The sequence below is a fragment of the Pantherophis guttatus genome, chromosome 2 (assembly GCF_059756535.1).
Source record: "Pantherophis guttatus breed Tessera chromosome 2, ASM5975653v1, whole genome shotgun sequence".
Lineage (NCBI taxonomy): Eukaryota > Metazoa > Chordata > Lepidosauria > Squamata > Colubridae > Pantherophis > Pantherophis guttatus.
Window position 1 is genome coordinate 291015462 of NC_142064.1, and position 14931 is coordinate 291030392.

Genomic DNA, 14931 nt, shown 5'->3' on the forward strand with positions numbered 1-14931 from the left:
GGTGGGGTGCAGTTCAGGGCGAAGTTTTGGAGGGAGTTCATTAAGTTGATAGTTTCATCTCAAGGACTCAGCTCCACCTCCCACCCGAGGACGAACGGAGGTATAGAACGAGCGAATGCAATGATAGAACAATACCTGAGATGCTACGATAATTATCAGCAATTTAGCTGGGCAGATCTCCTGCCATTTGCTGAAGTGGCCTATAATACCGCAGTGCATAGTAGCACGGGATTCACCCCTTCTAAAATAGCCACAGGGTGGAATTTGTCCCCATGCCTGAATACCCTCGGGAACCTCCCTCCACAGTGACCCTAACAGAATGGGTGGGGTGCTTACAAAATCCGTGGGGGAATCTAAACCTGGGGTGCTCCCTCCCCAAGGGAGGAATGGGAAGGAATGCCCCCCACCTTCCCTTCCCTTTTGCAATTTCCACAAACTTTGAAAAATTCTGGGCAAGATTTTAGCATTTGGGTGTGTTTTGTTTTTGATTGCAGTACTTTTTCAGAGTTCTGTAAGGAAAAGCTGACAAAAATCAAAAATCTGCTGTATCTACAGCAAGGAGATATTGCCCAGGCATGTTTTTTTTAAGGAACAATTAAGGAAATTTAAAAACCTCCAATAACTTGTAGGAGGGGTTCAGATAAGGGGGAAGAGGAGAAACTCACCTGCAGGAGGTTGGATGGGAATTGCTGGAAAGTGAAAAAGACTCAATCAGAAACCTTTATGGGCTGGATGACTGGTGGGGTGTCCCTATCCCCTTTGATAGCCCATAATAGTTTGCAGGATCTTCACTTAATAACCGCTTGAGGAACAGAAGTTCCCACAAATATTCCTCCAGGGGCCCCTCCTGGCCACCTGCTAAGCTTGATGAGAGGCCTCCCCTAGAGGGTCCCCTCCCCACCACCTCCCCTCCAGCCCCCCAGACTCACCTTTCTTGCTCTTCAGGTAGGAGAAGAGCCCCACAGCCAGGAAGGCCACTCCTATCACAGCCCCCATGATCCCCGTCCAGAGTTTGCTCCTGGCAGAGCTGGAGGAATGGGGCTCTGGGGAAGGAGAAGGAGCCTCACCTGAGCAGGAGGATCAGGCCCACCTTCCCCCAGGAGGGTCCATTCCAGCTCTCCCTATGGGATCGGTTTCTCCTCCTTCTCAGGGCAGCAAGGGAGGGAGGGGAGGGAGGGGACTTACCCCACTGGATGGTGATAGGGGCCTCCAGGCTGGCATGCCCCACCTTACAAGTGTAGACATCCCCCCGTTGGGGCTGGGTCTCCAGCATCACCTGGAGCTGGTAGGTCCAGTCTCCGTTCTGGAGCTCCTCCCCGAAGGCCACGCCCTCGTCCTCCAGCCGCCCGTTCTTCAGCCACTGGATCTCGATCTCCATGGGGTAAAAGCCGGTCGCGGTGCAGAGGAGGATGGTGTTGGGGGAAGAGGGCTCCATCTTGGTGGGGGAGATGGAGACGGTGGGCTTGGCTGGAGGGAAGGAGGTGAAGGAGGCACATGAGAGACACAACAGGGCCCAGAATGGAAGACCAAGTTGGTTAGTTCAGGCCAAGATCCCTTTTCACTCCTGAAAATATACTGTGTTTTAAGTCATCTTCTAAAGTAAATTGCAGCAAGAAATTAAAAGGGATCCTGAAAGAGGGAAAAACGTTAAATCCTTCCTGATTGGGACCAATTACAGTCTCCAAAAGAATTCCCCAAATAGGCATGTCTGACAGGGATAAATGCTGGAAAAGCCCAGAGGTGGAAGGAACCTTCTGCCAGATGTGGTGGACATGGAAATAAATAACGCAGAAGACAGGAAGGACAGACGCAGCACGAGTCGGATGATTTATGGGATCTCGTTGAAAATGAAACCACACTTTTAATTAGGTGTAATACCACAACATTTATTTGTTTGTTTGCTTAGTAAACTTAGTTATTTATTAAATTTATTTGCCAAAGTGGTCACAACTAACCCAAAGTCTTACAGACACTCTCCTAGCCGTGACTGCCACCTGCTCTCCGGGAGTCCAGGAGAATCTCCAGAATTGCCAACTGGGTCTCTGGGACAATGCAGCTCCACCCAGAAGGAAGTTGGTTAAAGTCCCCCATCTTGGGGCTCCCAACACCCAAAGCCCTTTGGCCTTTCCAGGGTTCAGACGAAGCCCCTAATCCCCCACTCAGCCCCTCCCCCCACAGCCTCCGGGACCCTCGAGGGGGCAGCCTCAGCATCTCCTGGGTCCCCAGAGGTGGAGATGAAACCTTATCACATCAGCAGACGGAGGAGACCTCCAGCCCTGGTGACGGATGGCCTCACCCAGCGGCTTCATGCGGAGGTTATAGAGGAGAGGAGAGAGGACGGAGCCAAACGCTTCTGAGCAGCCCTGAAGGTGATCAAGCAAGTTTGCCAAGGGAAAGAAAGAAAAAGAGAGAGAGAGAGAGAAAAGAGGAGAGAGAGGAGAGGAGAGGAGAGGAGAGGAGAGGAGAGGAGAGGAGAGGAGAGAAGAGAAGAGAAGAGAAGAGGAGAGGAGAGAAGAGAAATAAGAGAAGGGAAGGGAAGGGAAGGGAAGGGAAGGGAAGGGAAGGGAAGGGAAGGGAAGAGAAGAGAAGAGAAGAGAAGAGAAGAGAAGATCTTTGTCCCAATTTTCTTCGGTGTTTCAATCACTTTTCAAAAAGTTTTATTTGGAGAGAGAAAATTTCTCCTTCCACTTTCCCTTTTCTCCCTTTAGGATCCACAAGATACACAAAAAATCAGCAGAAGATTTCAGGGGGAAAAGTGCAAAATGTGATGTGGCTGCAAAACTCCCCAATTTTAGGCAGCCTCAACAGAAAGAGGCATTTTTAAGGAAAGTGCAAAGGAGCCCAATGGGGGGGGGGCAGCCCTTTGCTCCCCATAACTGCCAGAATCCCCTGAAGGAAAAGTTTATCCCCCACTGAAGATGAGAGACCCTGAATCCCCCCTTCAGAGCAGGAAGGACGGAAGAGGTTTTGAGGGATCTCTTGATCTCTCTCGAGGATACTTCCTGGGGGGGCTTTGGGGGGATTCAAACGGAGACCCCCCCCCTCAGACCAGGCTCTGCCTGCACCCAGCCGGCCTCCTTCCCAGCCGCAGGAACCGGCCATTCCTGGGGAAGGAGGTGGGGAGGGGTCCCTCTGACTCCCAGAGGGAAGCTTCTGCCCTGGATGAGGGGGGCAGGGAGTGGGGAAGGGATCCAGAGGGGATCTTGGATCTGGATCTCCTCCTTCAGCAAATGCTCCAACTGGCACACCTCTTGGATGGATTAATGGGGGGGGTTAGCCTGGATGAGCCCCCCAAGAGAGTTGACAGTAGATCCATTCCAGCCCAGAGTCCTTTGCTAACCTTTTTTTTTCTCTTGAAGGATTTTCTTATTAACAGTAAATTCTATGATGCTTAAGAAGAACCCATTTTTAAATGGTTCTTTGTAATTCCAACCTGGGATCTGGTCAGGTTTCCACGCAGACAAATAGCAACATTTCAGGTGTGAGTTGTTTTCTTTTCTCAGGAAAATCCCATTTGCCTCTTGGGACATTAAAGGCCGTTGTGGAATTGCTAAAAGAAGGCAGAGGCTTTACAAACTGAAAATGGCTTTTTTAAAAAAAAACAGGAAATGCAAATTTTGGATGAGAAAAAAAGTCTTTTAGCAAGAAAATGGAAGGATCAGATTTTAAAGCTTCAATTTGGTATTTTTCCATGTTTATTTTTATAGCCCATCCCAAACCTCCTTATTTACAAGACTGCCGTGTGAAGATTTTGGGGTTCCAATTTGGCCAGATGGGAGTTGCTGGAGATTTTAATTGGATCGGAAAAAGGTTTTTTTTTCCTTTTAAATACCTCCCAAGGGACACAACACAGCTGAATATTATTATCTCCATGAAAATATCCTCTTTGGTAGGAAAAACATTTCCAAATGCATCTTATGTGGCAGCTGAAAATCCTCCCAGGTTTGCAGGGAAGAATTTAGGAGTGAAAATGAGTTTTGCCTCCAGACTATGAATATGTGGAGAGCAAAATCTCTTTTGGTTCCCCTAAAACATTCAATGATTTCCGGAAGGAGCAAATGCTCCAAGAGGCTTTTCTCTCTTAGGATCTGGAGGTTTTCCTCTTATGGAAGAAAGATCTCATTAGATTCTATGGTGAGATGTTATTTTTGGAGAATCTCTGGAGTTAAACTTAACCAGTTCTTAAGTGATGATGCTTTCAAGACTTCTCTGATTCTAATAAAAGGAATATAATTTCCCTGGAAAGGCCGAATGGCAACAAGGGCAGCTAAAATCCTTGATTTCCGCAATGCTTTTGGCCTCTGAAACCCCATCAGTCGATAGAAATATAGAAGATTTTTATTAGACAAAGAAATAAAAGGAGAAAAAGAAATGTAGGCAACATTGAAGGAATCTGGAAGAGAGAAGGAAAGAATCTGAGGCTTCAGGGCTGAATGGAGGCCCAATTTCTTTCTTGTGACCCCAAATTCAGTTTTAAGGCTTGTGGGTGTTTTTGGATTCTCCCCCCCCCAAATCAGGAGCCTCCCCAGGAAGGAAGATGGAAGCGATCAGGATTCCTGTTATTGGGGTTTTTACATCTCGGTTTAAGCATTGAATCATGATTACAAATTCTAGGCTGCTTTTGTTGCTCATCTGTTTCCTTATTGGATTTAAAAGCTGCAGGACTGGAAATGACTCTGAATGAAGAAAGATGAAAAAAAAGCAGAAGATCCATAGAAAGGGGTCAACAGGGGAAAAAGCGTCCACTAATTCTTTTTTTTTTTATTTTAGGTAAAAAATAAGGTTTTATCCCAAAGTGCCCAAAACAGGATTTCTGGAGCAGAGGAAGAGAGGGAGGGGCTTCTGGGTGGGAAGAGGGAGGGAGACGGGAGGTTCCTGAATAGGATAGAAATGAATCAGGGATAGAGAGAAATATATATGTAGATACAGGGAGTCCTCGACTTACGACCACAATTGGGCCCAAGATTTCTGTTGCTAAGTGAGACGTTTGTTCAATGAATGTTGCCCCATGTTACGATCTTTCTTGCCACAGTCATTAACTGAATCACTGCAGTTGTTAAATGAGTAGCAGGGTTGTTAAGTGAATCCAGCTTCCCACGGACTTTGCTTATCGGAAGGTCGCAAAAGGAGATCACGTGACTCCGGGACGCTGTGACTGTCACAAGTATAAGTCAGTTGCCAAGTATCTGGATTTGGATCACGTGACCCTGGGGAGGCTGCAACGGTCGTAAGTGTGAAAAAGGGTCAGAAGTCATTTGTTTTCACTGCTGCTGTAACTTTCAACTAAACGAACTGTTGTTAAGTGGAGGACTGCCTGCATTGAGCAGGAGAGAGAGAGAGAGAGACAGAGAGAGAGAGAGAGAGAGACAGAGAGACAGAGAGAGAGAGAGAGAGAGAGAGAGAGAGAGACCTGGTTGGATTCCCCTCCCACCGGAAAAAAACAATATTTGGATGGATTTTGTTGGGGGTGGATGGGAAATGGATCGAAGGGATCCCAGATTCCGGGCAGGAGGAGAGTTTGGAGCCTGGGAAGAAGATTTTGTCCATCTGAGAGTGCAGAATAAATAAATAAATAAATGAGGAGCAAAACCTCCATCAGGGAGAATCGAAAGGAATGAAAGGAAATGAGGGGGGGGTCCTGGCCTCCCCCTCCCAGGGAAGAGCCCCCCTCCCTCCCTCCCTCCCCCTCAGACTCACCTCTCCGGCCAATCGTGCGCTCCGCCTTGGGTGCCTGGTAGCTGCCCACCTTGTAGGCCCGTCGGCAGAAGGAATCCACTTGGGCCTTCTTGTACTGCAGGAGCTGCTCATCCCTGTTCCACCTGTCCACATCCCCCTTCCCAAACTCTGTGACGGCCACGAACTTCCCGAGGTCGCTGTCGAAGTGGGCGAACTCCTGCCGGTCGTAGATGTATCGGTCCAGGAACCTCACCCGCTGCATCCCGTTGAGGAAGCGGCACCCGTGCTTCCACTGGAGCAGGAAAAGGGCTGCGGGGAGGAAAAGGAAGAAAGCCGCTGGGAGAGGAGGGGGGGTCTACGCGGGAAGGGGGAGGGTGGCGGGGGACTTTCCTTGGAGGGACTGGCGGAAGACGCCCCCTGGAGGAGGGAACGGGAACTCTCTCAGTCCCAGAGAGGAAGGGAGGCTTCCTGGGGGGTCTGGAGGGGGGAGGGGAGGGAAGAGGGGGAGGGGTGGGAAAAGACAGGCAGAAGCTCAACTGGTCGGCCAGATCTCCTCTCTGCAGGGAAGGTTGGATCCAAACAGTCAGGAATTGGGGGGGGAGGGGCTGGAGGGAAAGTAACGTCCATCTCCCCCATTCTCTCTTCCTTTGGGAGGGGATCTGGGGAGGGGGCACAATGAGGACATCTAGACCGACTCTCCCAGGGTCCCCCCCTTTCTTCTTCCCCCATATCTTCAGCCCAGCTCCCTCCCTTTCAGGGACTCCTGATTCCTCTCCCCCTCCCCAAAAACAGCCTCTCAAAGGGAGGGTCTCCTGCCCTCTCCTTCTCCCTTACTTCCCCCTCCCCTCCAGAGGGATTATGGAAGTTCCTGGCCTCCTCCCCAAATTCAGGGGCTCCCCAGGAAGGGCCCGAAGCCCCCCTCTTGCCTGACCTTCACAGCCTCAAAGTTGAGATTCAGGAGAAAAAGTGAAGTTTCTGAAGAAGCCCAAAGACTTTTGCTCAAATGCCTCTTTTCCCTTCTGGGGATTCAGGGCTGAAAATGCCTCAGTTTCCCTCTTTCGCTTTTCCTCCCTTCCTCTTTCCCTGCAGCCCCCTCCCACCCAGGCACAGGAGAGGCTGAGACCCCCACCTGGCTACATGGGGGAAGGGTTAGGATTAGGGTCCCTCCCCGTCCTCCTGGGGGGGGGCATGTGGGGAGGAAGGGGGAGGAGACCACGCAGAGATCGAGGCTGGTGGAGGCTCTGGGGACCCATCGGCTTCCTTCCCCATTCCCAGCCCCCTCCTCCCCCGCCCAGCCCCCTCCTTACCGGGGGTCTCCTCCCCCCCTTCGCTCCCGGGGATCCGGGCCAGCGCCCCCAGCAGCAGCATCAGGGGGAGCCCAGCCAAAGCCATGGAGGCTCCCCACAAGCGCCCCAAAGGGGGGAGAAAGACGCTCCCAGCCCCAGAGGAGGAATCGGAGGGTCTGGAGGGGGGGGAGGAGGTTTCCTCGGACTTCGGAAGAGGGAGAGTCCAGAAAGAGCAGGAGGACCAATGGGAATCCTCCCTTCTGCAGCGTCATCGGTCTCCGGGCAGAGCCTCCCTTGACTTCGCCCGATGCAGGAGATAGTTCTGCGCAGAGAGAGAAGCGGAGAAAGTGGGGGAGGGGATCCCTTCAGTCTTGGGGGGCTGCAATCTGGGGGGTCTTTCATGCCAGCTCCGGAGGAGAATCTCCTCTTCCTTTTGCCCCCCCCCCATGATTCTCCTCCACTCTCCCTTTCTCTGGGCGCCTAGACTGGAGGGGTGGACTAGATGCCCTTTGAGTTCCCAGAGTGCCCAGAAGGAGCCTAAGCTGGATCTGCCGGGAGTCCAGAAGGGCAAAGTGGATCCAGAGCTCGAGGGTCCTTCGGGGCTCAGAAGGGGAGGAGGGACCCCCAGCAGCTGCGCTGGATGACAAGGGGGGAGGGGCAGCCCCACAGCCAGCCAGGACTTGAGGGCCACACGCTCCCCCCAATCCGAAGGGAAGCCAGGAAAACCCTCAGCTGACAGTCCAGGCAGGATCTGCAGGGATCCCTCCTAATCCAGCCAGATCCTCTCCCCAGCCCCCCCCCCTCTTCACGGGGGAATCTCCGTAGGGATCTCTTGGCTTCACAAGAGAAAAGGGCGATTTCCTTCCTTGAAACACGCGTCTCCCTTGCTCAGAACGTCTGGACGGACCGGCTCCTTCAGGTTTCCGGCCCTTGAATCCCGGTTGTGTAGGAATCTCCCTCTTCCTTCCTTTCTGTGGGTGGGGATCCCCCTTTTCCTTGCAAAGCAGCCCCGGATGAAGATCCCGGAATGAAATTCGGCCGTTTCTCCTCCGCTTCCCGCTCCTTTCCTCGGAGAACGTCCACATCTTCTCCCATAATGCACCACAATCTCTACTTTCAGCAGAAAAATATATACAGTGACATTGTGGAAGAAATTTTGCCATCTGATTGTGCAGATCCTGATGAGATTTGGATATTTTGACTGTGGGACAGGAAGCGCCCTAAAACAAAAGGCTCCTTTTTATGTTTTTAAAATTAAGATTATAAGGGCATAAAAGAGAAAATAAAAGTATTAGGGAAATGGGGAAGGGAAAGGAAGGGGAAGGAGAAGTGGGGGATAAAGGGCAAAAGGAAAAAAGAGAGGAAATTTTTTTCCCCAGCACAATAAAATAGAAAGTGAAATTGTAGTCTCTGTTTTTATTTCTTCTGTAAGAAAATATTAACCATTTCTATAACAACAACTTAATTTAATCAGTAAATCCCAAAAGTCCAGATTTCATATTTTTTCTGCCTCAAGCACAAAATCCAGAAGTGGCTTCCAGGTAGAAAAACAGCTGGAAATCTCTTCTTTCCTCTGCTCAAAAAGTTTATTTCGCCATCTCCGATCCCTTCCAGGTCAGATCTCCCTCGGAGGATGATCCCATTTTCCCTTCCAGGCAGATCGACCTTCTCTGGGCTTCAGCTTCTGTCAGTTGAGGGGTGATCCCTGGAGACGCTGCCCTACTCCGGGATCTGCTTGTGAGATCCCAAGTGAGTGAGGGAGATCCCAAGGGCAGGAGTGGGACTCCAGTCGGTCTTCCCCTCCAGGAAGGGTCCCAAGTGGAGTTTCCCCCCACCCAGAGCCCAGCCAAGACCCCCCCATCCCCCCTTCTCTTCCGGCCCAAGCCCAGAATTCAGGGAGGTCTCCCCCCGTCTGAGCAGCGGCTCTTCTTCCGTCCCCCCCCCCCCAATTCTCAGCCAAAGACCCTCAAGGCAGTTTTTCCTCCCTGGAAATTTTGAGGGCGTTTTTGTCCTTAAGTCCCTCCAACTTTTGTAGGTGTGTTCATAAAAAACGTCTTTTGAAGAGAAATGTCGTTTCCAAATAAATGCAGCTTTTCCCACCTTTCCAAATCTCTGCCGTGATTTGAAAGAAACCTTTAAGCTCCATAAATCTCAGAAACATTTTATGTTATGAAGGAGCAGATTCTCCTTTCCTCCCTTTTGTTCTTTGCCAGGGAACTCAACATTTTGCCTGCAGGGATCCTGAGAGAAAAGGAGATTTTAGGGGGAGAGAAATCAGCCCTGGGACTCCCAAGTCCTAATAATCAGCCTCTGAGATGAATTTAGTTCTTCTGGAGGGGAGTTGGAGGAAACATTTTCCCAAAAGAAGGAGAAGAAAATCCATATCCACGGATATGATGTGTCAGAGGATCTGAGCGGATTTTCTTCCTTGTAAAAGATTTCAATATTATTTAGGAAGGATGGATGGAAGGACAGTATATTAAACTGAAGAATAAATTTATAATTTATAGAATAACCTGGAATGTTAATAGAAATCCTGAGGACTTCAGTGATTCTATTTCCTCCACTATAGGATTACAGCCTTTTCACCATCACAGTCTGGAAATATCTCTCCCCCCCCCAAACTATCCCAAAAGGAGACCTTCTGTTTCTTCTTCTCCTCTTTCACTTCATCCATAGAAAACTTTTTTTTCTAGTCTTTGGGGGAGATTCGGGTTCTGCTCAGTTACGCAAAGGCGGCTTAGAGAGATCCTGAATTCCGGATCCTGTTTCAAGAGCTTTGGGGGTCCAGAGGTGGCCTGGGTCCTTTCCAGGGATGGGGGGGCTGGAGGGGTCAAACTCCCCCCTGGCCCAGCACCAGCCTCAGCAGCCCAGAGCCAGGTCCCCCCCAGCAGCTGCCCCACAGTTGTGTATCTGACACAGCCACTCGCACACAGTCAGCCCCAGATCCAGGCGGCCTCTGTGGGGTCTCCATCCCCCACTGACCCAGGCAGAACCTCTGGGCCCCTTTCATGCTTCCAGCCCCCCAAATATTGTGCTCTTCTCCAAGTTCTTTCTTACACACACACACACACACATACACACACACACAGACACACACACAGAGCAGCCCTTCCTTCTCCAGCCCCCAAGAGCTGCAGAGGCGCTTGGGCTTCGCTTCCCCAGCCTGAAGCTCTGGGCTCCTCCGAAGCGGAACTGAGGACCCGGCCAGGATCCAGCAGGCAACAAGCCTCCATTCTCCCTCAGGGACTCTCCTCCTCCTCCTCCGCCCCATGGCTGAGCCTGCAGGTGGGGCAGCCCCTTGGTCCTCTGCCCCATTGGAAGCGGCTGAAGGGGCCCTTCCCCACCACCTCATTATAGTTCTCTGGTCCTTTTCTCCCTCAGTTAAAGCCCATTGAAGAAAGGAGTCCTTGACTTATGACGGTTCATTTAGTGACCGTTCGAAGTTACAATGGCTCTTCGCCCAATATTCCTTCTTTTTAAAATATTTTTAATACTTTCATGTAAATACCTGTTTTTATTTTTGTTGTATGTGACCCAGAGTCACTTGTTGTGAGATGGGTGGCTACATAAATTTGATAGATAGATAGACAGACAGACATATATATACTGTAGATGGATGGATGGATAGATAACTCCAACCCATATACTTTGAATATAAGCAGAGACAGTAGAAGCTTATTCGTTCCCATCCGTGTCTTGTCCATTCGTTGCAGCCTCTTTAAACACCTTCCAATTTCTGCCCTTGAAGGAATCTCCTCATAGAGCCTCCACGGCTTCTGCCGGCCACAGTCTCCCTAGTTCTCTCCTGGGTCCTCTCTGATGAACCTTAAAGGCTTCTCTGCTGACCGGAGCCTCCCAGAGAGAGGATCGGAGGGGCCAGGAGGAGGGGGAGGGGGAGGGGCGGCCTCAAAGGCTCCCTGGGGGTTGGAGAAGGCCCCGTCCAGGGTCTCCCCTCCCCTGGTGGCAAAGGCCCCGTATGGGGGGAAAGGAGGGGGGGCTGCTTTCAAGGCGGCCTCTGGTCTGCTGGGTTTCCCAGGTGCCTCTTTCCTCTTCCACCAGGCCCAGAACCTGCCCCCCAGGTGAGGCCAGGGGAGTCCAAGCCCCCCATGACTCTTGGGGGGAGCTTCCTACGGGCCTCAACTAAGTAACAGAAACTTCCATCTCTTTCCTCTGGTTGGTTGGGAGGCTCCGAATATTCCCCCATCCCTCTTTTCTCCCCTTTTATCTCAACCCAAATGCATTGAAGGAGGTTTTTGTCTTTCTTCTGTTGAGTTCTGTTGGTTATTTCTTATAATTATTCTTCCTGTGGTGGCCCCAAGACCCCAGATGAGGGAGGGGAGGGGGAAATTCTGCCTCGGTGATTGAGGCCCCTGGAGTCCTGCAGAGTCAGTCTGGATGACCTCTGGAGGGGGCGAGGCTCAGTTGGAGGGCTGTCTAGGGGCATCTAGAGGTGATGGGGAGAAGGGAGGGGTCTTCCACTTAGGGCTGCCCCATTGAAATCCCCCCCTTTTTCCCCCAGAGCAGGTCTTCCCCTCCGTGGCAATGTCTTCTGCACCAGGAACGGCTTCAGATGGATACCTTGGAGGTCATCTAGTCCAACCTCCTGCTCAGGCCTACACCATTTATACCATCGAGCAGGAGACTCTATACCATTGGAATCTGAGCCCCAAAGAAGGAGGGAGCCATTGGGTGCCCAAATGGGGCGGGACCCTCCAGTTGTGAAGGAGAGAAATGGCTGAAATGGCTGGGTGAATGTAGGGGAGTCTCGGGTGCCCCCCAATGGCTCCCCACAAATGCTCAGGGAGGACCGTGCCTGCTGCCATTCTGCTCCTCCAAAGGGGGCTTGAGGGGAAGCAGAGCAAGGGGGCCCCTGAGCAGAAAGGGGGGTCCTGCCCCTTCGCCTCCCTGGATCTGCCCACCCTCCTCCTGAACCAGTTCTGGCTTTGGACCAAAAGTAGCCTGGATGGTGGATCCAGAGGCAGCGGAGGGAGGAGCCTCCTGCGGGGGCAGCAAAAAGGAAGAGGAGGAAGAGGAAGGGAGGATTCCAGGGTTTTCTTACATCTGAAGTTTATTCTTTTATAGCAAAGCGAAGGGAAGGGAAGTGAGTGGGAGGAAGAATAATGTAGATGAAGCTGCTGTGGGTTCAAAGCCAGGAGAGTTGAGGGGCCTAGAGTGACAGGTCCACCTAGCATCCCTGGGGACAGTCTAGATGGTCTCCACCCCTCCCTCACAAGAAAGAGCGGCCCTGAAAGGAAGCTGGGGTGTATGTGTGTCTCAGCAGGAGAAATTCCAGGCTGCCCTTCTCCTCCTCCCCCCAAACTGCCACCTTCAGCCTCCATTTCTCACAGGTTGCAAAGAGGACAAAGAGTCATCAGCTGTTAAATAAAAAATATGCTTTTGCATCGGAGAGCAGGATTAATTCATGAGTGCTGTAGAAAAAGAGATGGGGAAGAAAATCAGAATATAAAGAGACACTTTTACTGTAAATAATAAATTCTTCTTCCCTTTCATCCCCCACCCCCAAGGCAGACCCACACTGCAGGGGGGTGGTTGACAGGCAGGGACACATAGAGAGAGAATCCGCCCATTTCAGGGAGGAAAAGGCTGGGATGCTTCATATGAAGAAAGAAGACGGGGCTACGATGGGGGTGGCAGCAAAGGGGGGAGCCCGGGCTCACTTGGCCAGAAATTGTGGGAATCCTCACAAGGAGAAGGGGGGGGGTCAGGAAGAAGAGCCTGTCCAGGTTCCAACTAATGAACCCAAAGGAGTCTGCATGGAGTGCCAAGAAGGATCCTCTCGGACCGGAGGGTGGGGTGCAGTTCAGGGAGAAGTTTTGGAGGGAGTTCATTAAGTTGATAGGTTCATCTCAAGGACTTAGCTCCACCTCCCACCCGAGGACGAACGGAAGTAGAGAACGAGCGAACGCAATGACAGAACAATACCTGAGATGCTATGTTAATTATCAGCAATTTAGCTGGGCAGATCTCCTGCCATTTGCTGAAGTGGCCTATAATATCACAGTGCATAGTAGGGGTGAAATGTAAAATTTGTTACTACTAGTTCTGTGGGCGTGGCTTGGTGGGTGGGTGTGACTGGGTGGGTGTGGCCAACTTTTTTTTTTAACTTTTGAAAGCATTTTTTAACCACCTCTTCAGCCAAAGAGGTTATAAAAAAATTCTTTGAAAAGTCTCTGATGATCCCAGCTGAGCCGCGCGATCATCAGAGGCTTTTTAAAAAAACTTTTAAAAGCATTTTTTTGGCGGAAGAGGTTGTAGAAAAAAATGCTTTTAAAAGTAAAAAAAAAAGCCTCTGATGATCATGCGGCTCAGCTGGACATGGGGGGGAGAGGGATTTTCGCTACCGGTTCTCTGAACCACCCGCTCCCATCGCTAGCGGATCGGGTGATCCGGTTCAAACTGGGAGCATTTCACCCCTGGTGTCACCCCTTTTAAAATAGCCACAAGGTGGAATTTGTCCCCATTCCTGAATACCCTCAAGAACCCCCCTCCACAGTGAGCCTAACAGAATGGGTGGGTTGCTTACAAAATACGTGGGGGAATTTAAACCTGGGCTGCTCCCTCCCCAAGGGAGGAATGGGAAGGAATGGCCCCCTCCTTCCCTTCCCTTCCCTTCCCTTCCCTTCCCTTCCCTTCCCTTCCCTTCCCTTTGGCAATTTCCCAAAACATGGAAAAATTCTGGGCAAGATTTTAGCATTTGTGTGTGTTTTGTTTTTGATTGCAATAATTTTTCAGATGTCTGTAAAGAAACGTTGCCAAAATCCAAAAAACTGCTCTATCCATAACCAGGAGATATTGTTCAGGCAAGTTTTTTTTTTTTTTTTAAAGGACCAATTAAGGAATTTTAAAAGCCACCTATAAGTTTTAAGAGAGGTTGAGATGAGGGGGAAGAGGAGAAACTCACCTGCAGGAGGTTGGATGGGAGTTGCTGGAAGGAGAAAAAGACCCAATCAGGACCCTTCGTGGGCTAGAGGACTCAGGGGGACCCCTCCCCATTGATAGCCCATAATAGGTTGTGTGATCTTCACTTATAGCCCCTCAAACAAGAGAAGTTCCCATAAATATTCCTCAAGGGGCCCCTCTTGGCCACCTGCTAAGCTTGAGGAGAGGCCTCCCCTAGAGGGTCCCCTCCCCACCACCTCTCCTCCAGCCCCCCAGACTCACCGTTCTTGCTCTTCAGGTAGGAGAAGAGCCCCACAGCCAGGAAGGCCACTCCTATCACGGCCCCCATGATCCCCGTCCAGAGTTTGCTCCTGGCAGAGCTGGAGGAACGGGGCTCTGGGGAAGGAGAAGGAGCCTCACCTGAGCAGGAGGATCAGGCCCACCTTCCCCCAGGAGGCTCCATTCCGGCTCCCCCCACAGGGAGAGTTTCTCCCCCTTCTCAGGGCAGGGTGGGGTCCACAGACCAGGAGGGAAGGGAGGGGAGGGGCTTACCCCACTGGACAGTGATGGGGGCCTCCAGGCTGGCATGCCCCACCTTGCAAGTGTAGACGTCCCCCCGTTGGGGCTGGGTCTCCAGCATCACCTGGAGCTGGTAGGTCCAGTCTCCGTTCTGGAGCTCCTCCCCAAAGGCCACTCCCTCCTCCTCCGGCCGCCCGTTCTTCAGCCACTGGACCTCGATCTCCACGGGGTAAAAGCCGGTCGCGGTGCAGAGGAGGATGGTGTTGGGGGAAGAGGGCTCCATCTTGGTGGGGGAGATTGAGACGGTGGGCTTGGCTGGAGGGAAGGAGGAGAAGGAGCCACATGAGAGACACAACAGGAAAGAAATAACGCAGAAGACGGGAAGGAGAGACGCAGCACGAGTCGGATGATTCTTGGGATCTCGTTGAAAATGAAACCACACTTTTAATTAGGTCTAATACCACAATATTTGTTTTTTTGTTTGTTTAGTAAACTTAGTTATTTATTAAATTCATTTGCCAAAGTGGCCACAACCAACCCAAAGTCT

At 51.2% G+C, this 14931-nt stretch overlaps 2 protein-coding genes across 2 annotated transcripts in view; both read right to left on the minus strand.

Moving 5' to 3' along the window:
• Window positions 1-501: 501 nt before the first annotated feature.
• The window catches only part of LOC148116139 (DLA class II histocompatibility antigen, DR-1 beta chain-like), an 80495-nt gene continuing 66065 nt past the window's right edge, over window positions 502-14931 (minus strand). Inside the window, exons 4-5 of the mRNA XM_087885401.1 lie at window positions 930-1043; window positions 502-509 (exon numbers count right to left, since the gene is read on the minus strand). Coding sequence (XP_087741527.1) covers window positions 502-509; window positions 930-1043 — 122 coding nt within the window. The remainder of the gene's footprint in view (window positions 510-929; window positions 1044-14931) is intronic.
• Window positions 1064-6463, minus strand: LOC148116140 (H-2 class II histocompatibility antigen, I-E beta chain-like). The gene is made up of 3 exons (XM_087888281.1): window positions 5698-6463; window positions 1191-1467; window positions 1064-1067 (listed from the first exon to the last, which is right to left on the minus strand). Exons 1-3 carry the CDS (start codon window positions 5936-5938, stop codon window positions 1064-1066), a joined length of 522 nt encoding a protein of 173 aa, XP_087744407.1. The 5' UTR covers window positions 5939-6463.

Excerpts from the sequence above, each read along its gene's own strand:
- LOC148116140 (XM_087888281.1), bottom strand. The coding sequence starts at position 5,938 with ATGCAGCGGGTGAGGTTCCTGGACCGATACATCTACGACCGGCAGGAG. Across the intron at positions 1,468-5,697 it reads GCGCACGATTGGCCGGAGAG|CCAAGCCCACCGTCTCCATC; the intron begins GTGAGTCTGAGG and ends CCTTCCCTCCAG.